This window comes from Microcaecilia unicolor, chromosome 13 (assembly GCF_901765095.1).
Source record: "Microcaecilia unicolor chromosome 13, aMicUni1.1, whole genome shotgun sequence".
Classification (NCBI taxonomy): domain Eukaryota; kingdom Metazoa; phylum Chordata; class Amphibia; order Gymnophiona; family Siphonopidae; genus Microcaecilia; species Microcaecilia unicolor.
Genome location: NC_044043.1, coordinates 62,425,791 through 62,453,549, shown reverse-complemented (window position 1 = coordinate 62,453,549; position 27,759 = coordinate 62,425,791). Strand labels below are relative to the sequence as shown.

The following is a 27,759-nucleotide window of genomic DNA, read 5'->3' as shown; positions in this document are numbered from 1 at the left end:
TTCCCAACACCGCAAACCTCAGAAACTTCTGGTGCGGGGGCCAAATCGGTATGTGCAAGTAAGCTTCTTTCAGGTCTAGAGACGTGAGAAACTCTCCTGGCTGAACCGCCGCAATGACGGAGCGCAGGGATTCCATGTGGAAATGCCGCACTCTTAGGGACTTGTTCACTTCTTTTAAGTCCAGAATAGGGCGAAAGGACCCACCTTTTCGCGGCACCACAAAGTAGATGGAGTATCGACCGCAGCCTTGCTCGGCGGGAGGCACCAGGGTCACTGCCCCTAACTGAATCAGACCTTGTAAAGTCTCCTCCACCGCCGCCCGTTTGATGGCAGAACCACATCGGGACTCCACAAACACGTCTCTTACTGGGGCGTTGAATTCTATTCTGTATCCATCTCTGATCAGGTCCAGAACCCACTGATCTGAGGAAATCTTGGCCCACTCCTCGACAAAGAGGGAAAGCCGTCCTCCGATGACAGGCATCGAGGAGAGGGCCGGCGCACCATCATTGAGAGGGTCACCCCTGAACTCCTGGTCTTGAGCCACCGGCTGCGGAACGCTTGTCCGAGCGAAAGGAGTTCCTCTGCTGACCACGGGCACGTGAAGTGAACCCAGCAGAACGCCCCGGGCGGTACCTTCTAGCTTCACGGAAGCGAGGTCTGTACGAGGAGTGGACCGCCTGGCCCTTAGAGGAAGGCCTCTGCCTATCTTCGGGCAAGCGCTGGGGTTTTGGATCACCCAGGCCTTTCACAATTTTCTCTAACTCCTCACCAAATAGGAGAAGTCCTTGAAAAGGCAACTTCACCAACCTTTGCTTAGAGGCCATGTCCGCTGCCCAGTGTTGTAGCCACAGACGGCGAGCCGCCACTGCTACTGCCATTTGTTTAGCCGAAGTTCTGACAAGGTCATAAAGGGCATCAGCCAGAAAGGACAAGGCCACCTCCATCCGCGGAGCCACATCCAAGAAGGGCTCCGCTCCATCTCCGGGCTGAGCCACTGCCTGTTGCAGCCAAGCTAGGCAGGCTCTCACAGCATAACAGCTGCATGCAGATGCCCGAACAGTGAGACCTGCAATTTCAAAGGACCGTTTCAACGCTGTTTCCAGCCTACGGTCTTGAACATCCTTCAGGGCAACACCTCCTTCAACGGAGGGTAGTTCTCTTTGTCACCGCAGTGACTAGGGCATCCACTGTAGGCATTTGAAAACGAGCCATACGTCCCTCACGCAAAGGGTATAACTGCCCCATAGCCCTGGAAACTCTCAAAGGTCCCTCGGGGTCAGCCCACTGAGCCGAAACAAGCTCTAGAATGGAGTCATGCAAAGGGAAGGCCCGAGCAGCTTTCTTGGTACTAGCCATCCTGGGATTACCAGAGGAGGCCATGCCACTGTCAGGATCTTCAATCAAGAGGGCCTGCAGGGTATCTGAAATAAGCGCTAGCAGCTCATCACGGTGGAAAATCCTCACCGCGGAGGAATCATCCAGATCCTGTGGTAAATCCGCACCCGACTCTGGTTCCTCAGACCAAGAACGTCTGTCAGAGTTCTCCGAATCCTCACACCCCGACCACGGGGGGGAAAAAGGTGCACCACAATCTGAAGGGGAATTAACCCTTCTGCGCTTATCTTTAGGCCAAGCATCTGGGAAAAAAGCCTCACTGGGCAGTCCCAGGCCAGAATCCATCGGGGGGGGGGGGGGGGGGGGGGGGGGGGCAATCAGAGGAGCCTCAGGCGACCCTTGAGGAAGGGCTCTTTTCATCATGTATGCTTTATGCAGCAAAAGCACAAAATCCGGGGAGAAAATCTCACCCTGGGCACCCAAATCCTGTCTGGTGCTAGCCACTCCTGAAATAACCTCATCTCGAGGTGCCCCACCCGGCTCAGGTCTCTCCGTGTCCACGGAGGCCGCGCCATGCGGTGTAAGCAAAATGGCGCCCGCTGCCAGCTCAGAGCGGGAAGAAACATCGCTCGCTATGCTCGGGCCGGCTCCTACGCCAATACAGCACGATTTACAGAGCCCTGCTGCTGATTTGCGCTTGCCACAAGTGGAACAACGCTTTACATTGTCCGCAGCCATCGCCGAAAAACGGCGGTAAAATCCAAAATGGCGGTTCGCGCCAAAATCGCCCCGATCGCGGGCCCACCCCGGAGGAGTTGGAAAACACTCTTACCTCAAAGGATCTAGTGTACAACTACGATCCTGCTGAAAATCAGGTCAAAAAACCTCTGTTCCAGCGTCTCTGCGTTTAAAAACGCGACGCGACTTTTTTTTTTTTTTTTAAGCTGTGAGGAAAGCAGAGGTATTGAAGACTCCGGAGGCTCAGATGAGTGGGAAAGGCAGGGGAAGGGCGAACCTATATGCCTGCATCCACTGTTGGTGGGTAAGGACAGGGAAAGCAAGGCAATATGTCCACATCCACAGAGGTATGGGTAAGGCAGGGAAAGGGCTAACCCATGTGCCTTTAAAGTGAAGCTGCTATAGCCTCCAACACCCCGGTTAACAACTGGCAAGCCAGGAACCACCTCCTGGCAGATTTTTCTGGAGCTCGAACAAGCTGCAGCCACCCTGCTAAGGGAGATAGAGAATACTGAAGAGGCAGTGGAGCTAGCTGGCCAAGAGGGCACTGTGAAAGTTTGAGTGCTCTCTATCTCCCCTGCTGGTTGATGGACATAACCCATACGTAATGGCTTCATCTGCTTGATGACAAGGAAGGGCCATTTGGCCCTTATTTGCCGTCATGTTTCTATGTTTTTAGAAGACATTTGTCAAAGTGCTGCTTTATGACACTTTTCGCTTTCAAAAATTAGCCCCTTAGTGTAAAATATATGTCAAACATACCTGTTTCCAAGTCTCCAGGCACCATAAACTCTAGGATGTTGTTCATGGCTCCCATATAGAAGATAAGCCGCAGCTGTGTGACACACATGGTAACGAGGCTCAGAAGCAAAATGGGACTGAAAATACTCTGCATAAAAGAGGGGGAAGCTGTGAAGAAAAAAATCACCACCAGTCATTTCCGCAAGAGCACATATGCCTTCCTATTAAATCATTCTAGTCTCCATATCCATTTTCCTCTTGCTAGGACTACCAACCAGGCTGCAGTGCTTGTGGTAAAATACCAAATCCCCTCAGACCAGCCCCAAGAGCCCACTGAACAGCCATAAGATAGTAACATGTTGTTACCATTGATAGCCTGGATGAATAAAAAATATTTGGTTCACCATGTTCCCTCACTTTCCGCCTTCCTTCCAGACTCCAGTGTTTCAATTAATAGTGAAAGGACAGATACCTGCACTGTCTGCTTGACATTTAACTTCCAGATCTATGGTAGACAGACACAATTTGTTGCCCTCTTGTAGTGCTGCTAACTCTTTGGGGTTCTTCATGGAGCTGCCCACGCTCAGACGGCGCCCCACAGTGGTCACTTGTTTGTAAAATTGCTTCCCTGTGATTTTATGATCAAATCCCAACCAGCTGAACTTAATCTTCACTCTGAAGAGAAGACAAAAAAAATGCAGTAATCGTGGTGAGGTGGATCAGGCAATAGTCATACAGAGGAATTAGATGTAAAAGCAAGGGATGGAAAGTATGCATTATCGGTGGAGGGGGAGTGAACACCCAGTGTGCGCGCCTGAGCAGAATAAGGGAGGGGCATTCGCCATACGGATGGGAAGAGGAGAAGTATGGTGTGACAGAACAGTGTTTTTAAGCATGTAAAATTGCCTTTATTAATTCTGAAATGCATTTCTCTAATTTGGCCCTCAGTTGGTGCATGTTTTTGGATGCCCTCTTAGTTTCACTCAGTGAAGAAATGAATCTACAGTACTGTGAGCAGTATACTTTTAAAATTTGTTGACTGGAGATTGGCCTGGAGTTTAAAATTACCCAGCAGTTGTTGCTGGCTTTTGCTTCAGTTTTTAGCCCGGGAGAAAAAGAGATCTCTATGCTGAGGCTCAATTAATTATATGCCCTGATCTCCCCAGGTACTTTCTAGGAAGTATGCAAATGTTTAGTTGTGTTATAATTGATCCATATTTCAGTTACCTGTTATTGTTTGCTAATTGCACTATTTTGTTCTACTGTTTGATTTTTACGGAGAAATTAGATCTTACCTGCTAATTTGCTTTCCTTTAGTCCCGGACCAGCCCAGAATGTGACTGATGGGTTGTGCATGGCTGGTTTTGAAGATATTGGCAGCCATCAGTCACATTCAGGGCCGATCCAGAGGGATGCAGTGGCGTAGCTACGTGGGGCCGGGGGGGGGGGGGTCTTGGCCCCCCTAGATTTGGCCCTGGACCCCCCCTCCTGCCGCCAGCCCTCCCCCGCCATCGCTGTGGGCTACCTTTGCTGGCAGGGGACCCCAATCCCCGCAAGCCGAGGTCCTCTTCTTCCAGCAAAGGCTTCGTTCTGTTTCTGACGAAACAGAACAAAGCCTTGCACGGGAAGAAGAGGACCTCGGCTGGCGGGGATTGGGGTCCCACGCCAGCAAAGGTAGCCCACGGCGATGGCGGGGGAGGGGAGGGGGTTGTCAAAGTTGTTGTTTGTGGTGGTGGTGGCGGGTCGGCAATGGCCGGAGGGGAGGGGGGGGGGGTTAAAATGTGCCCCCTCACCTCAGGCTCTGGACCCCCCTCCCACCGAAGTCTGGCTACGCCCCTGGAGGGATGCTAAGGAAGAGACAATATTTAGTTTATTGCCTCTCTGTCTGGACTGAAAGAATCCTTGTGGTTTGTGTATTAGGTCTAAGTGCTTTCTGGGAACTGACAGACTACTGGGAGCGTGGTCCCCAGTAACCTAGAAATCATTGGGGATGAGGGGGTCACGTGATGACGTGGAGCTGAGCGGAGGCCCTGAAAACCGGCTCCGACCTCCGCGCTCAAAAACTTGATAAATTCGCCCGCAAAGACCCTGTAGCGAACCCCAAGTAGCAGAACTAGGATTTTAAGAAGCGAGAGCGGTGAAAAGAAAGATCGCCGTACCTTTCTTGGTGGGGCGGCACGTTGGTTATGCCCGCTAAGACTCTGCGGGGCAAAACGAGTGCTCGAGCTGTGCATAGCAAGATGGCGGCGGCTCCGGAGCCGATGGTGACGGGAATGCTACCGTCTGATCTGGCGAGGGATCTGGCACAGATCTCTGCTGTGTTGGAGGAGAAGCTGTCGAAGCTGCAGGCATCTGTGGATCAGATTCAAGAAACACTGGAGCGCTAGGGCACGCGTATTCAGCACGCGGAAGAGCGCATATCGCAGTGTGAAGATGTGGCGGCGAGCACAACAAGCAGAGTAGAAGCGCTGGAACAGCGATGCGAACAACTAATACAGAAGGCAGAGGATCTAGAAAATCGGAGCAGGCGGAACAACTTGAGGATTGTGGGAGTCCCGGAATCAGTGAAAGCAGCGGATCTTCGACAGTTAGTAGAGCACTGGCTTCCCACACAGTTGGGCCTGGAGTTGGAGGGATCTACTCTGCAGGTAGAGAGGGTTCACAGAGTGGGGGCTGTAAGAGCCAATGAAACAAGGCCGCGACAGGTTTTGGCAAGAATCTTAAACTACAAAGAAAAAGAAGCACTTCTGCAGAAGTATAGAAGTAAGCCAAGGCTGGAATATGAGGGGAATAAAATCTTGCTTTTCCAGGACTACTCCGCTTTGGTGTCGGACCAGCGGAAGCAGATGGGGCGCCACTGCAAAAGACTGTATGACAAGGGAGTACGGTTTGCCTTGCTGTACCCAGCAAAAGTCAGGGTCCTTCATGATAATAAATCCCTGTACTTCACCGAGCCTGAGGAATTAGAAGCGTTTGTAGAGAGACTGTAATGAGGAGAGGAATACAAGAACTGGATTTAGGATATTTGTTCCAGCTACAAGGTCTGATGGAGTTGGACGGGGAGAGCATGAGTCTGGACAATGAGGGCTGCGATCCTGCTAACTTGTGGTAGGCGAGGATGTTGCGATGAAGGCCGCAGGGACCTACATTCTCGCGGGAATAGAGTATCTTAATTGCTGGACAGTACTGCAAGCAGTCTCAAAGTGATATGATAAGTTCTTTTTCTGCTGTTTAATGGTTGTCTTTTTTATGTTACTGAAACTACAATGTTGGGAACCTGGGGGAAGTTTGTATAACTGTTTCAATCCAGAGGGAGGTACTTGGGGGGTTGGTGGTGTGAAAGGGGGGGGGGGGGGGGGGGGGGGGGGGGAGTGTGTGAAGGAAATTGTTGTGCACACGGGGGGATGTTTGGTTTGGGGGGGGGGGGGGGGGGGGGGGGCACTGAGGTTAAGGAAGGGAGACGGGAGGAAGGGGAAGAGTTGGGAGTGGGTGGGCGGAGGGTGGGAGAGGGTAGGTAGGATCCTGGATTTGTATAATAATAGGAATTATGGGGAACAAGGGAACAGGAGAGGGGAGAGCATGGCTGGAGATGATGGACAATATTGGCTGGAAGAACGAGAGTACTGGGAGCTGGGCTGGGAGGCTCCCGGGAAATTACAACAGGGTATGACAGTGATTTTTGGTCGCTCCAGATTGGATGCTGGCTAATTTAAAAATAGTAACATTGAATGTTGATGGCGTACATTCCCCTATCAAACGTAAAAAAATTCTGCAGGCATTAAAGAGACAGAAAGCTGACATAGCTCTGCTACAGGAGACACACCTAAGTAAACAAGAACATCTTAAATTAAAGAGGGATTGGGTGGGGGACATTTATTTTGCAGCTTATAATGGAAGGCAGCGCGGTGTTGCCATTTTGATTCGCAAGTCAGTGGCGTTTAGCCTGCATAAAATGTACCAAGATGAAGAGGGAAGATTTGTGATAGTGGCAGGCTCTTTGCAGGGTGCTAAGGTGGGATTCTGCAGTGTGTATGCGCCCAATGTTTATACACACAAATTTTTCACTACAATGATCGCTAAATTAATACCATTTGATGAATACCAGCTAATTGTGGGGGGAGATTTTAACATAACCAGCGATCCCACCATAGATTGCAAGCCCCCAAAGAAGGTGGGGAAAGACCATGATGAGAGAGGGGTGAATTTGGTAATGGGAAAATTGGGGCTAGTGGACGTTTGGCGCTTTCAACATCTGGAGGAGCACGACTACACTTTTTTCTCACATCCACATGGGGTTCAATCGCGCCTTGACTACTTACTGGTGTCCCAGTCGTTAAGCCTGATGACCATTAAAACGGGAATTGGCGAGCCAGATGTCTCTGATCACGCTCCAGTGTGGGCGGATTTGCAGTGGGGGAACGGCGGTCGGCCGGCCAGGTGGAGGATGAATCCGGCAAATGTACCAGAGTAGTGAATTTCAAATTTTTTTACGCCAGAGTTGGTTGGATTATGCAGCGGATAATGAGGGATCATCAGAGAGCCCAAGAATATTTTGGGAGGCTGCAAAGGCAGTTTTGCGGGGTAAGATTATCTCTTACACAGTTGCACAGAGGAGACGACGGGAGGCGCAGTTTAGAGACCTCACGGAAAAATTGAGAGAGGCCCGTAGGAATCTAATTGGGTCCGCTTCCGAGAGTAACAGACAATTGTACATGAAGTGCAAGAAAGAAATACAGGAAGTGTTAGATGCTGGAGCGCTATATAATATTAAACTATATAAATTTAAGTTGCACCGCTGGGGCAACAAAACAGGAAAGCTATTGGCAGCATTGGTGAAGCAACATCGGGGAAAGAAGTTTATTGCAAAGATGAGGGATGGAGGGGGAAAGACAGTCAAAGAGCAAGAGGCGATTCAAAGGGATTTTGCAAATTATTACGCGCCTCTCTATCAGGAGGGTACATTTTCGGAGGATCAGTGTAGGGACTTTCTGGCTGGGGTGGACCTTCCCACTCTGACAGTGGATCAACAGCGAATGCTGAGTGAGCCGTTTCGGGGGGAGGAGGTTCAACAGGCCATTAAGCGGTTGAAGTTGGCTAAAGCGCCAGGCCCACATGGGCTGGGGGTGGAATATTACAAAATTTTGCAAGATTTGCTCATATCTCCTTTCATAGCCATGTGTGATGAAGTAAAGGATACGGGCATTATGGGCCCAGTTTTAAATCATGCTCACATTGTGGTACTCCCGAAGCCGGGGAAAGATGAAGAGCTGGTAGGTTCTTATAGACTGATTTCGTTGTTGAATCAAGATGTCAAACTACTAGCAGCAGTGCTTGCAGAGAGGTTGGGACGTGTAATCCCGTGCCTGGTCCATTCAGACCAGGTGGGATTCGTAAGAGGCAGATTCACGTCGGCTAATATCCTGAAAGTGGGTCGAGCTCTGTATGAGGGGCGGGGGCGAGCAGGAGATGCATTGCTGGCCAGCCTGGATGCCGAGAAAGCCTTTGATAAGGTGGTATGGAAATATCCGTTTTGGATATTGAGGCGTTTCGGCATCCAGGGCGGTTTTCTGGAATGGATTCAGGCTCTGTATAGTAACCCAACTGCTCAAATTATTATCAACGATGCTCTCACTGAGACCTTCCCGTTAAAGGGAGGGACCAGGCAGGGCTGCCCGTTATCCCCACTGCTGTTTATTCTGTCTTTGGAACCGCTGGCAGCCAGAATAAGACAGGACGCTGAGTTGAAAGGCGTAATAGTGGGGGGTGAAGAGTATAGAATAAATTTATATGCAGACGATATGTTGCTGTTGTTGAGCGAGGCGACGCGCACTCTTCCAATAACTATGAATATTATTAAGAGATTTGGGGAGTTCGCGGGCCTCAGCATCAATTTTAGCAAGTCAGAGGAGTTGCCCATCAGCGAACCGTGTGCCAGCACAGCGTTGGGGGATTTCCCCTTAAAATGGGCAGTGGGAGGGATTAAGTATCTAGGAATATATTTGGGGGCAGATCAGTCCTGGGTGTATAAGAGGAATGTGAAAGATAGATTGGAAGAGACGAAAAAGTTGTGTCGTAACTGGATTGATCTGCCTTTGAATTTTTTGGGGCAAATTGCTTTGGTCAAAATGGTGGTGTTGCCCAAGCTTTTATATCCTTTGCAAATGCTCCCCCTTGTGGGTGCGGAAAAGAGAAGAAAATTTGTATCGCAGCGTGGTTAGCACGTTTATATGGCATGCCAAGCGACCTCAGATAGCATTTGGGAAGCTTACTCGTGAGAGACGACAGGGAGGTCTCAGATTACCAGACCTGCGCATATATAAAGTGGCAGCGCTGCTGCGGTGGATTCATGAATTGACATCCGGAGAGGGCTTTTATGCAATGTCGGGTTTTTGGGAGAGCTGGTGTAGGCCAAATGACCCGTTTACTGTCTTAGAATCTTGGGCAGTGCAAGGGGCTAGAAAGATAGTGGAGAACCCATATGTGGCGGCCTTGCAGAGGGCCTGGCGGTGGTGGAGAGGACAGGGTGGAGTGGTTACAGGGGTTAGCCCTTTTATGCCACTAGTGGGGAACCTGGCCTTTCCTGCAGGAGAGGGAGTGTCGGTTTTTCAAACATGGCGAGAGAAGGGATGTAGATTCATAGGCCAATTCAGGAAGGAGGGGGAAGATGCGTTTCCCACTTTTGAAACGGTTAAAAACAAGTTGCAGATTCCGGGTTGTCAATTCTTTGCATATCTACAGGTGCGGGATTATGTTTTGAGTGCAGAACGAAGGAGTCGAGTAGTGACACGTTTTACCACATTAGATCAAATATTTTTAGATGCCGTCCCGCAGTAATGGGCTCGCACGGTGGAGTAAAGTGATCAGGGACAATCTGAAAGGGCAGCATCTTGTCGGGCTGGCGGAACTGTGGAGCCAGGATGTGGTAGAGGAAATTTCAGTGGACCGCTTAGGAGCAGTCTTTGGAAACCTACACACATTAACCCCAAATGCTTCTTTACAAGACATACAGTATAGAATTCTTTACCGAGTCCACATCACTAAAGAGAGGGTTAAGAAAGTAGGGATGTGGGATGATGCAACTTGTAATAAGTGTGGGCAGGGAGTGGGTACATTTGTACACTCATTTATGGAATGTCCCTCTTTGCATGGTCTATGGTCTGGGGCACTGAGTGCCCTTGAGGACATCTTGCAACGTACATTGGAGTGGAGGTATTCAGTCACATTAATGGGGTGTAGGGATTCACTTAAAGAGCAGGGGTTGGGGGCGGCGCAGAGAACATTTATTTTGTTAGCAATGATATTAATCAAAAAATGCATTTTGCAAGTTTGGGTTGCTGCAGAACCTCCACCTTTGGGCACGTGGAAGGCCAGCATAAGTGAAATGGCGAATTGGGTGCTACAAGCATACAAAGGTGCTGTGTCTCTGGGCAAGCGGCAGTACCGAGATATTTGGAGAAGGGCGCTCTCCTTGTTCTCAAAACAGGGTCTTGAAACAGGCAATTCAGGATAAGTGCTGGGATTAGAAGGGAGGGGCAGGGGGAAACAAAAAGTTATGAAGTTCAATTATGCAGTGCTATAGGGTATGGTTTACATGTTTGGATTTTAATGCTGGAGGATACTGTCTGTTCTTTGTAAATACTGAAGTATGGTTTATGGTTGACTTCATATTACAATAAAGAATTTTAAAAAAAAAAAAAAAATCACTGGGGATAAATTAGAGAGCGAAAGACTCGCCCAGAGGTGGTTGTGACCCAGTCAGAGGGAGGAGGGTGCTAGTGTACAGCACAAGAGGCAGATGCAGGCGGACCCGAGCTGACTCTCAAAGTGGCCGCGGGGTCACCCCAGGCAGGTGGCTAGGCAACTCGTGACACATGGCTAATAATCACTAAGTTCTTTGTAGTACAACATTGTGCAGTTTTGAACATGCTTGATTAACTACCTTTCTCCATGAAATGCTGTAGTGTAATAAATACATAAAGGTGAAAGCTGGAAGGTGAGCAAAAGGAGTAAAAAGATTAGATTACTTTCTTGATAAACTGACTTTCAAGTTACTAGTACCTATAAAAGCTAATTCCTTCCTCTGAGGAAAAAAAAAATATAACCATCACATACGTGTAGTCCATGTCCTCAGGTCCTGGGAAGGGTTCCAGTGGCCAATTGAAAAAACAGTTGAAGAAAACTAGCCCTGCACAGGCAGCCCAGACAATCAGGATGGTTATGAAAGGGGCCCCAAAGTCATAGATAACCTGCAAAGCAGCAAAGGGAATAACGGTCAGCCTTGGATATCAGCCTGCCACAACACTGAGGTACAGGCAAGAGAAGTAAGCAGAAGAATGTGCTACGAAGGAGGGAAGGGGAACAGAAGAACGGAAATGAAGATAACATACATACAAGAAAAAGAAGGAAGGAAGAATGAGTTTGCCATAAAAAGGAGGCGAGAAGAGATACATAGAATAAGATGCATCGAGAGTTAATGCATTACGACTGCATGTTAAAGCATACATATGCAGTGTCAGCAATTATAATGTAACAGCAGGAGATATGTATACAATTCAAAGATTCAAACCTCACCTTAATACCAGGAAACGTGACAGCAGAAGAGGCATAAGAGCCAATCATTAGTGCTATAAATGTGGAACGAAGGTCACCAAACATGTTGGGCAGCTGAAAGAGGGGAAAAAGAAAATAGCTAAGGATTTTGCTGTTCTTTCTTACACTCCTCTGGCATTAACATTTACTTCCTTTGTCTTCTCCAACTATGTATTTCTACTGTTCCAAGCTTATGGTATCCTAATACACATTTAACAAAACAAAACAAAAAAAGCTTCTCTATTTAGTAAAGGAACTGATGTAGTATAAAAAACAGAATGTATTATAGATACACTTTACACTTATACAGTGCAATTTTTCTAGCAAAAAAGGTGCCGGTACTCAAATGCCAGGCCACCCTTCAGGGGTGGGGTGATCACTGAGGGACTCACTCCACAATAGCCAGGCCCCCTGCAACCAGTCACAGAACCTATGACAAGGCAGAATTGGTGTCTTGAGCCTGAGCTCTTTCATTAAAACTTGTGGTCCATGGGTCAATTTTAGCAGACACTGGAAAAGGTGCCGGTACTCAGTACCCCCGAGTACCCCCTCAAAAAAAGCCCTGCACTTATAACACAGAAATACTATCTACACATAAGTTGATTTTATATTAGAGGTTTTTTTTTTTTTTTTTTTGGGGGGGGGGGGGGAGAGGTTACAATAGATAAGGTATACAACACACACAAATTTATCTATATGGAGAAACTGTCTTATCCAGTGTTATTTTTCTAGCAAAAGAGATGCCGGTACTCAAATAACTAGGCCACCCTTCAGGAGTGGGGTAATCACTGAGGGACCCACCCCATAATAGCCAGGCCACCTGCAACTAGTCATAGAATCTATGACAAAACAGAATTGGTGTGTAGAGCCTGAGCTCTTTCATTAAAACTTGGAGACTGTGGGTCAATTTTAGCAAACAATGGAAAAGGTGCCGGTACTCAGTACCCCCAAGTACCCCCTCAAAAAAAGCCCTGGTCTTATCTGTTAGTATTCTTTCCTTTAGTCCCACCAGACCAGTCTAGAATCAGGGGGTTGTGCTTGACAGAGAAAAATCTGAAAAGTTAAACTGTCAGAGAAAACTGAACACAGTTTGACCATTAATAAAACAGTGAAAAGAGCAATATTAAAAGTATACTAAAGTGGTAGGATAACTGGAAATATATTAGGGAAAGCCTCTAGACTGGTATGGTGGGATTAAAGGAAATAAAATTAAGACCTAATTTCTCCTTTCTTAGCAACTTCAGTAGACCCAATCCAGAACCTATAGGATGTATCAAAGCAGAAGACTAAATTTATGGATGCTCCCACTGATTCCAGCAGCTGCATCTAGCCCCATGATCGAGGCTCCATGTGGTGCAGAAGCAGTCAAAGGCAGAGTTAAATTGAGTTCAGGGAGTGTTCCAAAAGAAAACTTACTAAAATTTAGAGTGCGTTATATATGGGCTTCTTAACATTTAGCACACTCTAGGAAGGATTGACCATACAATCAAGAGACTGAAAGAAGTGTAGTCTTCAGGCCGCCATATCTTTAAAACATCAAAGAGCACTGGGTCAAAACAACCAGTTGTCCCAAAATGGATGCACTCTGAATTTCTCTCAGCAAATAAAATGTGCTGTCATTAAATGCTTTGTCAGCAATTGCCCAGACCCGAATACCCCCACCCCCCTCAGCTGAAAAAAAAAATGTGACAGCTCAAAACAAGTAGAAAAGCTTCTCGAGTTACAAGGCTGCTAAACAGTCCAGGCTGCATTGTTGCTATTACTGGTTAAGTTTTCAATTTTGAAGCAATAGGAATACATTCTGGTTCTCCAGATGATTCTGGATGGAAGCAGTTTCAACTTTCTATACCGCTTTACCTAACAGGCAAGCCAAGGTGGTGAACAATTCTAAGAAGTAACAACAACAAAATATGAAAAAGGAACTACAATTAAGATAGAGAAATAATCATTCACACAAACCCTACAGAGCTAAAGGGAAAAGGAGAGCTGGTGGAGAATAACCAGTAGGTAAGGGTACAAGGAGAAGGCAGTAAGGACAGTGGAGTCGGCAAAAAAATGTCTAGCTCAGGGCAGAGCACAGGCTTAGCGAAAAATACAATACTTTACTGTAATTTTAACTTCTTAAAAGACCCCTCCATTTTCAACAGAACTAATTATTTACACTCAGTATATATTGCCTTCTTACTCCCATCTCATGCTCACAGTAAACCTTAGCCATAAGCAAACTATATCCTGTTTTATGAATACCTTCCTCATTGATTTGTTTTCACACAAATGTTATTTTTGAAAATCAAATACATACAAAATTGGGGGGGGTGGGGGGGGGGGGGGGGAAGAGTCCTTGTAATCTTGGAGACTTCATTTGCCTGCTCTGCCACCATTCGAAAAGGATGACTGGCATGACTGAAAACCAGAAATGGTGGAAATATCTGTAATGGGCCAGTTTGTACCTTCACCCTTCCTGCAACCTATTTTTTTTTTTGTAATTTATTTAAAAATGTATAACCTGTATAATCTACCATTCTTGCTTAGGCACAAATTGTGCCAAAGGTTTTTGCTCACCTCAAGATCATTAAGACTTGGATTCTTCCAAGATATTCCTAGGATTCCTCTAAGTATTCCTTAGGATTCCAACATCTTTCTTGAACAAGATTTTACTTCCTCAAATTATCCAAGAGGGCTTTGCCTTGGCCCTGATGGATCATGCACACAAGAATTAGAACATTAGTACTGCACTGTCACTTAACAGTTAAGGGCAAGATAAAAAATCTGCTTCCAGAATAATTCCAGCTAGGAATACTACTATTCACTGGAACAGAGACCCTGTTCCCCTGGAATGGTTCTGTCTATGAAAACTGTTGGAACTTAGTCATCATCCCTCAAGGGTTGATTCTCTCCCCACTTCTATTTAATTTGTTTTTGAGTCCCCTAGCAGCCCTAATTCAATCTTTTGGAATTTCAACTTATTTTTATGCAGATGACATTCTCCTTCTCTATCCTACTAATCCATTCTCCCTTTCTATTACTCCTCTACAGACCTGTCTTGCCGTTGCTCATTGGTTACTAAAGCATCAACTTATTCTAAACACTGACAAAACTGTTGCCTGGCTCTACTTCTCCTCCTTCATCCCCTATTACCTGCTAATTTGCTTTCCTTCAGTCCCTCTGGCCCAGATTCTCAGTTTTATCGGAGACTCCACCTATGTCCTGTGTCCCGCCCTCGAGGAAATAGGAAGTTACCTCAGAAGAGGGCGGGACACAGCGAGGAAAGGCCCGATGCCAGCAAGGCGATTTTCTGCTTTCACAGCACACACAGGGCAGACGCGAGGCGCTGCATGGATTTTTTTTTTAAAGGCAGGGTGGTGGCAGGAGGGAAAATGGGTCCATGCCTGGGGCTGGAACTGGGGGCAGAGAGAGAGGGGACAGACCCTGGATGGAAGGGGGGAGCGCGAAAGAGGGCAGACTGGGACAAATGGTGGATGGAAGGGGCAGAGAGAGAGCGAAGACAGATGCTGGATGGAAGGAAGACAGTGAAAAGAAGATAAGGAAAGCAGAAACCAAAAGACAACAAACTATAAATAAAATATATATTTTTATTATTTTGCTTTAGGATATAGTATTGTAGCTGTGTTAATAAATGTTATAAATAGAACATGTAAATAAGGTAATCTTTTTATTGGACTAATTTTAATACATTTTGACTAACATTCGGAGAACAAAACCCCCTTCCTCTGGTCAGGATACTGTAACAGCACTATACTGTATTACTATTATTACAACATTTGTACCCCGCGCTTTCCCACACAATGCAGGCTCAATGCGGCTTACATAGTAATTTGAAATACAAAGGTAATAGAATTTTAATAGAACAGTAGTAAAACAATGTAAAGTTGGGCTTAGTAGTGTATGATAAGTTGAGCTAGATAATATATGACTAGGATAAAAGAGGGTAGAAAGGATAGGATAGTGTAATTTGGAAGAAAGGGTAAGGAGGGATAAAATTAAGGAGAGATGGAAAGAGAAGGATGGGAGGTTGGTATTTAAGTCAGAACAGAATTGGGGGTGGAAGTTGGGTATTGACCTGAGGAAGGAGATTTTGGCCTCTGGAAGCTAAATGTATTATTAGTCCAATAAAATGGTATTTTATTTTCTGTATTTCTTTTATTTCTATTTGTTAATTTGTAAAGTGGTGATTGGTATTTGTTAGTTTTTTCAAAATTACATCTGCTGTCTTTATATTTTGCACAGTACTAGGGGACATTTTCTGTTTCTGTGGTGTTGCATTGTATGCAGAGTCTGGCATCGGGGGTTCAGTTTAATTTTTGTCTAAATAGAAAGTTTATGATTACTTATTCTATAGTCAATTAGGGTGTATCTGTTTGTGAAAAAGACGTGGCTTTTGGTTGGCATTGACTGTGCAGGATCCACGATCTGTACTAATCTGTCTGTTTTCGTTTTACAATAGGTGAATTGATGACTCTGGGCAAGTCACTTAACCCTCCATTGCCCCAGGTACAAATAAGCCACATTGAGCCTGCCATGAGTGGGAAAGCACGGGGTACAAATATAACTAAAATAAAAAAAAAATTTAAAAACGTTCTAGTGCTCACTGTAGTGTTTAAGATGCTTTCCTTTTCCTTGTGTGACTCGTACAAATTACTGCTTATGGTATGGTAGAATTGCTCTATAGGTCCCGAGTGTTTTGTATTCTCGGTATGCCTAGTAATGGATTTGGGGGAGTGGGGGGGGGGTGTGTTAAAAAATGACCGGCCCCGGGTGTCAACTACCCTAGCTACGCCACTGGCCTCAAGAATCACCTCGGTTGTGTAGGTTACTAAGTGAGCCCATGGCTGTAGCCTCAATACTATTCAGGACACTGCTTCTGTCGGCAAAGGAAGGCTGCTGCAATCCAAGCTCCCAGAGGCTAGCCACATGAAAAGATGCCCCCACTACTTGTGGTGTTGGTGGAAGACCTCACATACAACTGCACAACAAAAAGTACATTTGCTCAAGGCTCATCTTGGCTTTAGAGTTAAATGTTAGAAACTGTGGCTGAAGAACAAGAAACCAGGGGAGAGGGCCCAGACTCCCATGCATTATCCTTTTCCACTGAGGCCTATATCCTGAAATATAAGCTGAAAAATTACCTCAGGTACGTGGGCCGGGCCAATAGGAAAAACCAGTTCCTCAGCCTAGTGCTCTCAAAGAAGTGCTGCTGCTGGCCCAAACACTTGGCCTCTACCTTGTGCTTCCTCTGGGCTAGCCAAAGAAAGGAGAATCTTTTCTCACAGTACTGGTGCACACTCCAACCTTTTTTTTTAGCCAACCACTAGTGTAGCCTGGAACAAATGCAGCAGAGCTCATCTGATATCCAATTATTTAAACCCCTTTCAGGGGAAAGAAGAAGACAGCAGTGAACACGGGAGACAAAGGGAGAGAGGAGAGAAGAAATCAGACTACTTCAAATATCACCCCTGTTCCAGATCAAGTTAAAGTTGCTATATCTCCTCTTCTTGAGCTTAAACGTCAAATGAGGTACCGCTCTGCTCAGCTGATGCCCTTTTCTCCAACTAGGTCCAGCTTTACTAACAGTCCAGGAGTTGCATGGTCTGCCCTTCACTGTAGACAAAAAAAATAATAATATCTAACGCTACACAGTACCCTTATTGGGTGAAGCACACAGGACTTCTTTTGTTCTGCCTCCATCCCCTGATTGATGGGCACAATCCACAAGTTCTGGACTGGCCTGGTGAAGATGGCAAGAAAATATGTTATATATACACATATATGTTGTTGTTACATTTGTACCCCACGCTTTCCCACTCATGGCAGGCTCAATGCGGCTTACATGGGGCAATGGAGGGTTAAGTGACTTGCCCAGAGTCACAAGGAGCTGCCTGTGCCGGGAATCGAACTCAGTTCCTCAGGACCAAAGTCCACCACCCTAACCACTAGGCCACTCCTCCACTATATACATAATGGGCCAGCTTTAAAGATTGGGTGAAAGTTAATTGGTCCAAGGCCGGTAACCTTTTATCTGGACTGAGAGCCTCTCTTCTACCTATGAATGTTATTGAAAACATATGTCAAAACAGTTTTTCAGTGCAGAAAGGACAGTCTGAAAGTCTTATTTTCCCAGCAAGAAAAGCAGTGAAGAAAGATGGAAATTAGAAATCCAACAAACTCAAAAATAACAGGTACATATAAAGAAAGTTAGCAGAGATCTGAAAGCAAAAACTACAGCCAAACAGTAAAATAAATAAATAAATAAAAAGAACCCAAAAATCACTTATCAGCTTGTAGTGCAGTTGTCTGCAGCAGGGCACACCACATGTGAGCACTTACGCCAGCCACAGATCTAGGGTTAGTGCTAGCACCCAAGTACTGCAGTTATGTGCATAACTTATAGAATACTGTAAGTTACGCAAGTTTGAGCCCTGCCCATACTCTGCCCCTCTTTGCAATTATGCACTATGTAAGTTATGGGGTATTGACAGAATAGTGCTTAGGTTGAATTTTGGCAGTTATGTGCCTAGAAAAGAAATAAGAGATGAGAAAACTACTACTACTACTACTATTTAGCATTTCTATAGCGCTACAAGGCATACACAGCGCTGCACAAACATAGAAGAAAGACAGTCCCTGCTCAAAGAGCTTACAATCTAATAGACAAATAAAGTAAGCAAATCAAATCAATTAATGTGAACAGGAAGGAAGAGAGGAGGGTAGGTGGAGGCGAGTGGTTACGAGTCAAAAGCAATGTTAAAGAGGTGGGCTTTCAGTCTAGATTTAAAGGTGGCCAAGGATGGGGCAAGACGTAGGGGCTCAGGAAGTTTATTCCAGGCGTAGGGTGCAGCGAGACAGAAGGCGCGAAGTCTGGAGTTGGCAGTAGTGGAGAAGGGAACAGATAAGAAGGATTTATCCATGGAGCGGAGTGCACGGGAAGGGGTGTAGGGAAGGACGAGTTTGGAGAGATACTGGGAAGCAGCAGAGTGAGTACATTTATAGGTTAGTAGAAGAAGTTTGAACAGGATGCGAAAACGGATAGGGAGCCAGTGAAGGGTCTTGAGGAGAGGGGTAGTATGAGTAAAGCGACCCTGGCGGAAGATGAGACGGGCAGCAGAGTTTTGAACCGACTGGAGAGGGGAGAGGTGACTAAGTGGGAGGCCAGCAAGAAGCAGATTGCAGTAGTCTAAACGAGAGGTGACAAGGGTGTGGATGAGGGTTTTGGTAGAGTGCTTGGAAAGAAAGGGGCGGATTTTACGGATGTTGTAAAGAAAGAAACGACAGGTCTTGTAGTATACAAACTGATAAACACTGACAAAAGGAGCAAGAGAAAGGTGAAGGCCTGGGAGCAAAGAAGATGGGTAGCAAGAAAAGGAAGGGCTGTTTTTACTCACCGTTAGTGAAGTGAATGTCATGCACATTCCACCAAAACCGTTCAATGCCAGAGCAATGAAAATCAGCACAGACAGAGCTAGAATGGGAAAGAAAAAAGAATCACAATTGCTATAGAGCAACAGAGAGACCAATACCTCCCCTCCCCTAGAAAATATAAAGTACCAGAAGGGCGCAAATAGCAGTCCTGGTCATTACAATGAAAGAGGCTTTAACACACCCAGTTAATGCAGCATGAAAGAGGACTGCCTGGTCAATATGCTGTTCATTAAAGACATGAAAAACATTTGCCAACCTTGGCAAAGGCAAAAGCGGGAAGCTTCTCCTAAGACCACGTTAATTTGAATGTGTAATGAGTGTATTCGTTAGCAAGCGCAGTGATACTCACAGTCAGGATTACTTGCTCCATGCGCTATCATTAAACAGGACACAGCAAAGCAGGCACTAAAAGAGAATTGGGAGCGTTAGAGAAACACAGTGTGGGCTTCAAGGAAGCCACCTGCACTGCAGGGGCCTTTTCTCCATAGCATGGGTAAGAAGTGATGATGGATGAAACTTACCTGCCAAGCAGCCGTAGCTTACGGGGTCCATATTTATCCATGATGATCCCCAGAGGCAAGGTGATTGCGCTGAGCAGAAAAGAGCCAATGGTAAAAGCCAGGTTCAGCATCTCATCCTGCTGTTTGCAAATGAGCCAGCCGTTTACTTTCTGCATTGTTTCGCCCTGTGTCTCATTACTTGGGCCAGAGCTGTTGGTGGAATTTTCTAAATAGAGGACAAAGACAAAGAAAGATTTTATCAAGGAAGCTCCAGAACCTCTCGCACTCCCTGTCACTGAAACAGGCCCCAGGTTATTTATATCCCACATTTTCCCACTGACCGCAGGCTCAAAGTGGCTTACAAAGTCTGTAGTGCAAGAAGAACAATTACAATTTGAGAATAAGACATAAAATAACAAACATCAAAAGGCAATAGATAATAGCAGGTAATTATTGTCCTTTATACTACTTCTGCCCCTTCTTATACCCATACACACTAACCATGAATCTTAAAGTGGCAGTATCAAACATATAAATGGCAAGTGACCGACTCACCTGCAAATGCGCAGTACAGACTTCCCTCTCTGTCCCGCCCTCGCGTCATGACATCAGAGGGCGGAACAGAGAGGGAAAAAGAGTCGGATGCCACCTGGAAACGAACATCGCGCGAACCAACCTCCACCCTCCCCCCGCCGCTCCCGCCCCCTCCGCATCGGGCCCCCTGCACTGACCTAACAGCGCTTCTCACCTCCATGTGGAAGCGCTGCAGGCAGCAGCAGAGCGATCTGCTGCTGCCTGTAGCGCTTTCACATAGAGGTGAGAGGCACTGTCAGGTCAGTGCAGGGGGCCCGGCACGGAGGAGGGAGGGAGCGGTGGCGAGGAGGGTAGCTGGAGAGAGGGCATGGCTGCTGGACATGGGGTGAGAGCAGGGCAGAGAGGAGGGTTGCTGGACATGGAGGGAGGGGGGAGGCCAAGGGAAAGAGGAGGGTTGCAATACTCGCCCATTTTTACGGGCTTAACGGCTAGTATTACATATTTGGAACTAACATTTTTCTTTTAACACATTTCTAGCAATATCGATGAGACATGTGATTATTATATAGATATGTGAGAATACACTGTAATTTACAAGGTCACATGCCCCCTCTCCCTGCTCCTCTCCGATGAAAGTCTATACACAGGACATGTGCCCTTAAATTAAAAAAAAAAACCAAAAAAAAAAACAGAACACAAAATGACAAAGTTGCAGAAGCACTGCCCACTCAGTCTTTAAACTCCATGTATATTGTTAAAAAAATGTTCCCAATTAATTTTAGTCAATTTTTGTTTTTATATATTGTTTTATTACAAATTATATCATATAAAGTATTGAGATATTAAACACTTTTATTCAGTAAAAGACTCAGTTCCCTTTGGGACTACATTACTATACACTCATTTGTAGCCGAACAGGTTAACAAAATTGTAAGTTTTATGTTAAACTAGACCTGCTGTATACCACCTCGGGTGAATCTGTTCATGAAGGTGGTTAATAAATCCCAATAAATAAATTTATTTTGGAAGCAACAGCTCTCAGCAATCTGAAGATAAGATAGTGGATATTGGCAACTGAATGACCCAGTTTCAAAATAAATCCTGACCATGCACATCAGAACTTACTAGAAAGGCTCTGAATTCTTGTAAGGGAACTGAGCAGGAGCTGCGACAGCTGCATTGATTACTTAAGGCAAAAAACTGGAGTTGTTTAATGATCTGGAAAAGTGTTGGCAAACAGCATTCAATAAGCTACAAAGGCAGCCTTGATATGGTTGGAGCTAAAGGGCACTACCAGTTTTCCTGTATATGAACCAGAGAAGCCGTCCTACAGATTTCCAAAAACTCTGCACAGAACCTCAAGTCTTTTCAACCTGAGAAGCTACCGAGGCTCCAGAAGGGAGCTACATCCTTGACACTTAGTCAAAGATTTACTTGTTGTACAAAGTGCAGCTGTAGGGCTGCTGAGGTGAGCTTTCTTCATCAGATTACTATTAGGAACAAAGGGTGTTTCTTGGAACAAGATATCAGAACTCCCAACATTTTCTGCTGAGTCCCACAAACTTACATATATCTTCAGCAGTATCTGGCAGCAATAAAGGCCAATGTGCACTGAAAGTATCCATGTCCACAGCCTACCCAGCAAGAGCTGCAATCTGAGACAGCATGTACATGGTTTTGCGTTTTACTACAAATCATGTTTACAGCCCTAAATAACTGCTTCCACTGTTAACATCCGAGAAAATCTCAAACAGGACAGTCCCATAGTAACAGTAAATGACGACAGATAGAAACTTATATGGTCCATCCAGTCTGCCCAGCAAGCCATACAAGTCGACCTGTGCAGAATACACTCTTAATACTCTGTTTAAAGTGCTAAGGTTATTCTGAGTTTTGCTTTGGTTTCATCCTCTTTGGAGGAGTGGCCCAGTGGTTAGAGCATGGCCAGTTCAAATCCCACTGCTGCTCCTTGTGATCTTGGGCAAGTCACTTAACCCTCCATTGCCTCAGGTACAAACTTCGATTGCGAGCCCTCCTGGGACAGAGAAATATCCAGAGTACCTGAATGTAACTCACTTTGAGCTACTACTGAAAAAGGTGTGAGCAAAATCTAAATAAAATATATTAGAATCCTCTGTATTTTTTTATACCACACATTTTCGAATGCCATCTATGTTTTTTCCCCACCACCTCTGCAGGGAGAGCATTCTCCACCCTCATCATGAAAAGTTATTTCCTAATGTAACAGGAGACTGCTGCTAGAGGTCACAGTACCCACTTTGAGGCTGCATGAGCAGAAGCAAGTAGGCATCACTCCTGTCCCAAAGACCATTAGATCATCAGGCAATATGAACGTAAGCTAGAGGTGGGGAGGGGAGTCTAACCGATGTATAAAAATACTGAAGGGTGTCCACTGCACTAACCACTAGGAGTAGCCTAGTGGTTAGTGCAGTGGACTTTGATTCTGGGGAACAGAGTTCAATTCCCACTGCAGCTCCTTGTGACTCTGGGCAAGTCACCTAACCCTCCATTGCCCCCGGTACAAATAAGTACCTGAATATACTATGTAAACCGCTTTGAATGTAGTTGCAAAAGCCACAGAAAGGCGGTATATCAAGTCCCATTTCCCTTCGTACCTCAAGAAGTATGTAAAACCACATAATGGTAGTGGGTTGCACAAGGAAGAAGGCAGGAATCCTGTGCACTGCCAGCATCTCTTTCTAGCAGTGGAATATGCAACTCTGTCTCAAAGGACACACACAGGTTTGGTTTTCATGATTATTTCAATAAATACTCATGAGACACTTCTGTGTACCTTAACCTAAATTTGGTTTCTCAGAGCAACCAAAGTATACAAGTTAACCTACCCGGTTTGTGGCCTTCAAGGATGAGCTGCAAAGGACGCTAGGCTCAGGGATTGGGTGGGGGGGCAAGCAGAGATTACAGATGACCACTGCATCACACCCCATGTTTCTAAGCTATAAATCTTGGCCCATGCATTCTAAGCACCCACGTTCCATTAGACCCCCCCCCCCTCCATCCAACCATAACCCACAGGTTCGATTTTTACTGTGGCTCTTGAGTAAGTCACATAACCCTCCCTAGTAAAAAAAAACTAGGGTCAGAGGAAGCACTTGGCTGTACTACAGAAAGGTAGTATATCCAAATGCTTTACCCATTCAAATCCCACTGCCAGCCCCCCCCCCCCCTGTGAAACAAACTTCTGCAAAGCAATGACTCCATTCGGTAATTTCCTTCACCTATATTCTGGTCCTCTGGATAATTGCACAGATAGGAGTAAAATCCCTCCGACTTAAGCATGATGAGAAGAGATCCCCAGCCCAGCAGCACAGCAGAGAAGAGCAGGTTCTCAACAACAGCTGTACAAGCCATCCACCAACGGCGCCGATGCGCCGTGGCAAGCGTAGGAGCCATGTTAAGACAGCTGCCTCTGGAACCTAAGAAGACAGAAAAAAGAAAATTCAGGTAAACACCGCTAGACTGCATACAAAGCGTCAGCTTTGGGATGCACCTGCAGCATCAGCTTTTTTGCGAGTTCCCGGCAACTCGCACACACAATCCAGCTTATTTTTGAAACAGAAAGACGCCCATATTTCGGCCCAAATCGGGAGATGGGCACCTTTCTCCAATGGGCACCCAAATCGGTATAATCGAAAGCCGATTTTGGGCGCCTCCAACTGCAGTCTGTCGCGGGAACGAACAAAGTTGACGGGGGTGTGTCGGAGGCGTGGTGAAGGCAGGACTGGGGCGTGTTTATCGGCTGAGGAGAGATGGGTGCGCTCGGCCGATAATGGAAAAAAGAAGGGCGCCAGAAGCGAGAATTTGGGTCACTTTTTCTGGATCCTTTTTTTTCATGAACAAGTCCCCAAAAAGTGTCCAAACTGCCCAGATGACCACCGGAGGGAATCGGGGATGACCTCCCCTGACTCCCCCAGTGGTCACTAACCCCCTCCCACCAAAATAAAAGAACTTTAAAAACTTTTTTTGCCAGCCTGTATGCCAGCCTCAAATGTCATACCCAGCTCCATCACAGCAGTATGCAGTTCCCTGGAGCAGTTGTTAGTGGGTGCAGTGACTTCAGGCAGGTGGACCCAGTCCCACCCCCCGCCTACCTGTTACACTTGTGCTGGTAAATGGGAGCCCTCCAAACCGCCCCCAAAACCCACTGTACCCACATCTAGGTGCCCCCCTTCAGCCATAAGTGCTATGGTAATGGTGTAGAGTTGAGGTGAGTTTTGGGGGGGGGGGGATTTGGGGGGCTCAGCACCCAAGGTAAGGGAGCTATGGACTTGGGAGGTATTTTAATTTTTTTTTTTTTTACTTTTTAGAAGTGCCCCCTAGGGTGCCCAGTTGGTGTCCTGGCATGTGAGGGGGACCAGTGCAGTACGAATCCTGGCCCCTCCCACGACCAAATGCCTTGGATTTGTTTGTTTTTGAGCTGGGCGCCTTCGGTTTCCATTATCGCTGAAAACCGATACCGCCCAGCTCAAATCCGCCTAAATCCGATGCATTTGCCCAGCACAAACCGTATTATCGAAACAAAAGATGGACGCCCATCTTTTTCGAAAATATGGTCTGTCCCGCCCTTTCGCGTATCCGTCCTCGGAGATGGGTGTTCGCGTTCGATTATGCCCCTCAATGTGTCCCTTCCGGGTTAGCAAGCTCCAAGCCAATAACCAGAGCAGGCAGCCATGCGGGGGCCCTGCCCACTTCGCAATGGTTGGCTGATGGACAGGAAAGCTTCGTTTATCACTGGCTATTGGTTTGGTTGCTAGGATAAAAAGAACACAAACCTAATCAGCGTCACTGGAAGCTGGTTTAAACCAGCCGGCGCAAGAGACTGCAGCAGCGAAAATAGTGCACGTGAGGTTGCGCGAGCTTGAGCTCTGCGTCACTACCTCCTTTACCCCTTAGGATGTCACCGGCCTTTCTGCTGCTCTGGCATTCACAACCGGGGACGGGTTCAAGCAGCTTTCACTTGTGATTCTAAGGAGAAGTGCAGGAGAAAACTGAAATTGCACGGACTCCGGCGTCTGCTGCTACTGGACCAACGAGCCTAGAGACACTACACAGCACCCATTTCAACAGACCACCTGAACCTGTGAGGACCCAGCACCCATGCAGTATCAAAATTCCAACCAGGGAGAACCTGCCACCCATTCTGGCATCCTATCCTTAACATGCATTTTTCAGCACCCCATTCCTATCAGGCAAAATCCACTATCCGTTTCAGCACCCCACCTCAGCTGGAAAGACCAGATACTCATCGTTCCTTCATCCTCCATCACTACAGCCCCTGGAGCTCCCATCACAGCTCCCATTAGGCTGACTTGCCAAGGTACAACAACAACAGAGCCAAGCAATACACTCACTAGTCAAAACCTACTTTTTCAGCAGGGACTTTACCTCATTTTCCAAATAGTCCATGTATCCACATAAATGGCTTTTGGAAATTGCCATTACATGGCACAAAATTCAATAGCCTAGGGCTGCAAATTCAGGAAGGGAGGGGGGCATACAATACCTGCAGCCAAGGTAAAACAATAGAGCCTAACAGCAACGCACTCAAAAAAACTAGTCAGAATCGACTTTTTCGGCAGGGACCTTACCTCATTTTCAACCCATTTATCCACATAAATGGCTTTTGGAAATTGCCATCACATAGCACAAAATTCAATAGCCTAGGGCTGCAAATTCAGGAAGGGAGAGGGGCATACGATACCTGCAGCCAAGGTACAACAATAGAGCCTGACAGCAACGCACAAAAAAAACTAGCCAGAATCTACTTTTTTGGCAGGGACCTTACCTCATTTTCCAACCCATTTATCCACATAAATGGCTTTTGGAAATTGCCATCACATGGCGCAAAATTCAATACTTAAAAATATGCTACCGTTCCGAGATGGGTGGCATTGGGGTGATCATGACTGTTGAATTAAATTATCAAAATCTGGGAGGGGATAGGCTATGGCCTGAAAGTTTAATTGAGCGAGGTGCAAGGCTGAAGTTTGCTTAGAATACCTAATATCCTACCAAAAGTTCTGGCTTCCTTGAACACCATCCTGAGAACCCTTTGCCCCCTCCTATCCATTACAGTCTCTAGAAACTACTCCTCACAACCTCTGGGAGACCTTTCTCCCACCGACCCCCTCCCCATCATTATAGTCCCCCAAGCCTCCTCACACACCCCTCCCCAACACAATAGACCCCAGGGAAACCTCTATCCCACCTCATTATCACAACTTTAGAGGATCCCTCTCTGTCTCCAGGAGCTCTCTTCCCCTCCTCCATCATTACAGTCCCCAAAGCCCCGCTCTCTCACAACATTACAACCCACATTAGACTTCTCTCCCCCCCCCCCCACAATTACTATTTCAAGGAGCCCTCTCTCCCCTTCCCATAATCACTAGATCCCCATCCCCCATCATTATAGTCCACATGAGCCCCGTTCCCCTTCCAACCATCACGAGAAACCCCTCTCCCATAGAATCTACAGGAACCCCCTTCTCCCCTTTCCACCATCACTAAAAACCCTTTTCTCCCATCACCAGAGTCCCCAGGACCCCCCCCCCCCCAAAAAAAAAGAAACACTTCCACTACTACAACCCCCAGAGCTGCCAATTTACCCATTCCAGGAGGGAGACGTTTTGGCCAGTCCTGGTTTTAAACTTACATCCCAAAGCAGTGTAGCATTTGTAGTCCATGATTCTATTCATTGAAATAAGTGCTGCAGGTCCCATAATGCCCCCTGATGAGGTTGACAGAAATCCAGGACTGGCCAATAATCTCCCTCTTGGAATAGATCTTCTCCATTACTATAATCCCCGAGAATCCTATTCCCACCGTCACTTCGGGACCTCCTAGCGCCCCCTCTGCCTCTCATCACTACGATCCCCGGGAGATCCTTTTCCATCCCCATCGCTATGGTCGTCGTGAGCTCTCTTGCCGGTGTGCTCTCACCGGGACGGGTCACTGGTGCCGGTGCACTACGGTCCTGCGGACTCCTCCTGCTCTTACGGATCCCGTCCGGCTCGCTCGGTCCCAGTAGAGCTCTGTTTGTTTCTTTCTCTCTTCCCCTTTTTTATTCCAGCCTTTTATTCTCAACTCCGAGAGATAAACACCGGTGCACTGTCATTGGTCGCTAACTGTATCCAGCCGCTTCTAACCAATCAACGCCAGGTACTTGTGCACGCGCCCGGCGGCTGGGATCCTCGGGATGTTCCCGGATTCGATAAGAAAACCTTTAAAAGTTATTTTATATATATATATTTTACATATATCCTCCGAATTTTTTTTTGTTTTCTCTGTTGATGATATTTAACGCTGGAGATTATTGATTATTCTCCCGGACCCTCCTATTTGCGCACAATCTCGTCCACCTTAAAAGGGGCGAGCTCCCCCCGTGTGTACGTAAATTTGACTGGTTCTTGGTAATGTCACGTCACAGGGGGCGTGACTTAGCAGGAATCGGATCTGTTTTTCTCGAAGTTTAAACAAGGTTTAATGACAGGAGACAGCAGTAAACTTGTTCGGTTTCTACCTTGTTGTGTTTGGTAAGGAGGTTGAATAAAACAGGACACGGGTTGTTCCTATGTAGACTATTATATGGGCTAAAGCCAGTAGGCGGAGCTTGCCTGCAATAGACTGAGCATTTAGTTCACCAAAACAATAGCAATTGACAACGCTAGCAAAAGATTATTAGAAATAACGGACTGGTTATGCGTGGTCCATCTGTATAACATCTGTATAATCCAGTTGGCTACAGATGGCCAAATTTCATTGAGGATATCCTGTTTCCTGATTAATTGTTGTTGGAATCTGCCTTGGGAAGCCTGGTGTTATAAAGATGGAATTAAAAAAA

General features: G+C 46.4%; 1 protein-coding gene across 2 annotated transcripts in view; it reads right to left on the bottom strand.

Moving 5' to 3' along the window:
* Positions 1-27,062, bottom strand: part of SLC43A2 (solute carrier family 43 member 2) — a 73,864-nt gene extending 46,802 nt beyond the window's left edge. Inside the window, exons 1-9 of one of the 2 annotated variants that reach the window (XM_030222088.1) lie at positions 26,845-27,062; positions 23,138-23,335; positions 19,365-19,569; positions 19,193-19,248; positions 18,807-18,883; positions 11,389-11,481; positions 10,930-11,063; positions 3,290-3,492; positions 2,839-2,985 (exon numbers count right to left, since the gene is read on the bottom strand). In XM_030222088.1, the coding sequence (XP_030077948.1) occupies positions 2,839-2,985; positions 3,290-3,492; positions 10,930-11,063; positions 11,389-11,481; positions 18,807-18,883; positions 19,193-19,248; positions 19,365-19,569; positions 23,138-23,312 (1,090 nt within the window). In that variant the 5' untranslated portion in view covers positions 23,313-23,335; positions 26,845-27,062. The remainder of the gene's footprint in view (positions 1-2,838; positions 2,986-3,289; positions 3,493-10,929; positions 11,064-11,388; positions 11,482-18,806; positions 18,884-19,192; positions 19,249-19,364; positions 19,570-23,137; positions 23,336-26,844) is intronic. The other variant, XM_030222089.1, reaches the window with a different exon arrangement.
* Positions 27,063-27,759: the final 697 nt, after the last annotated feature.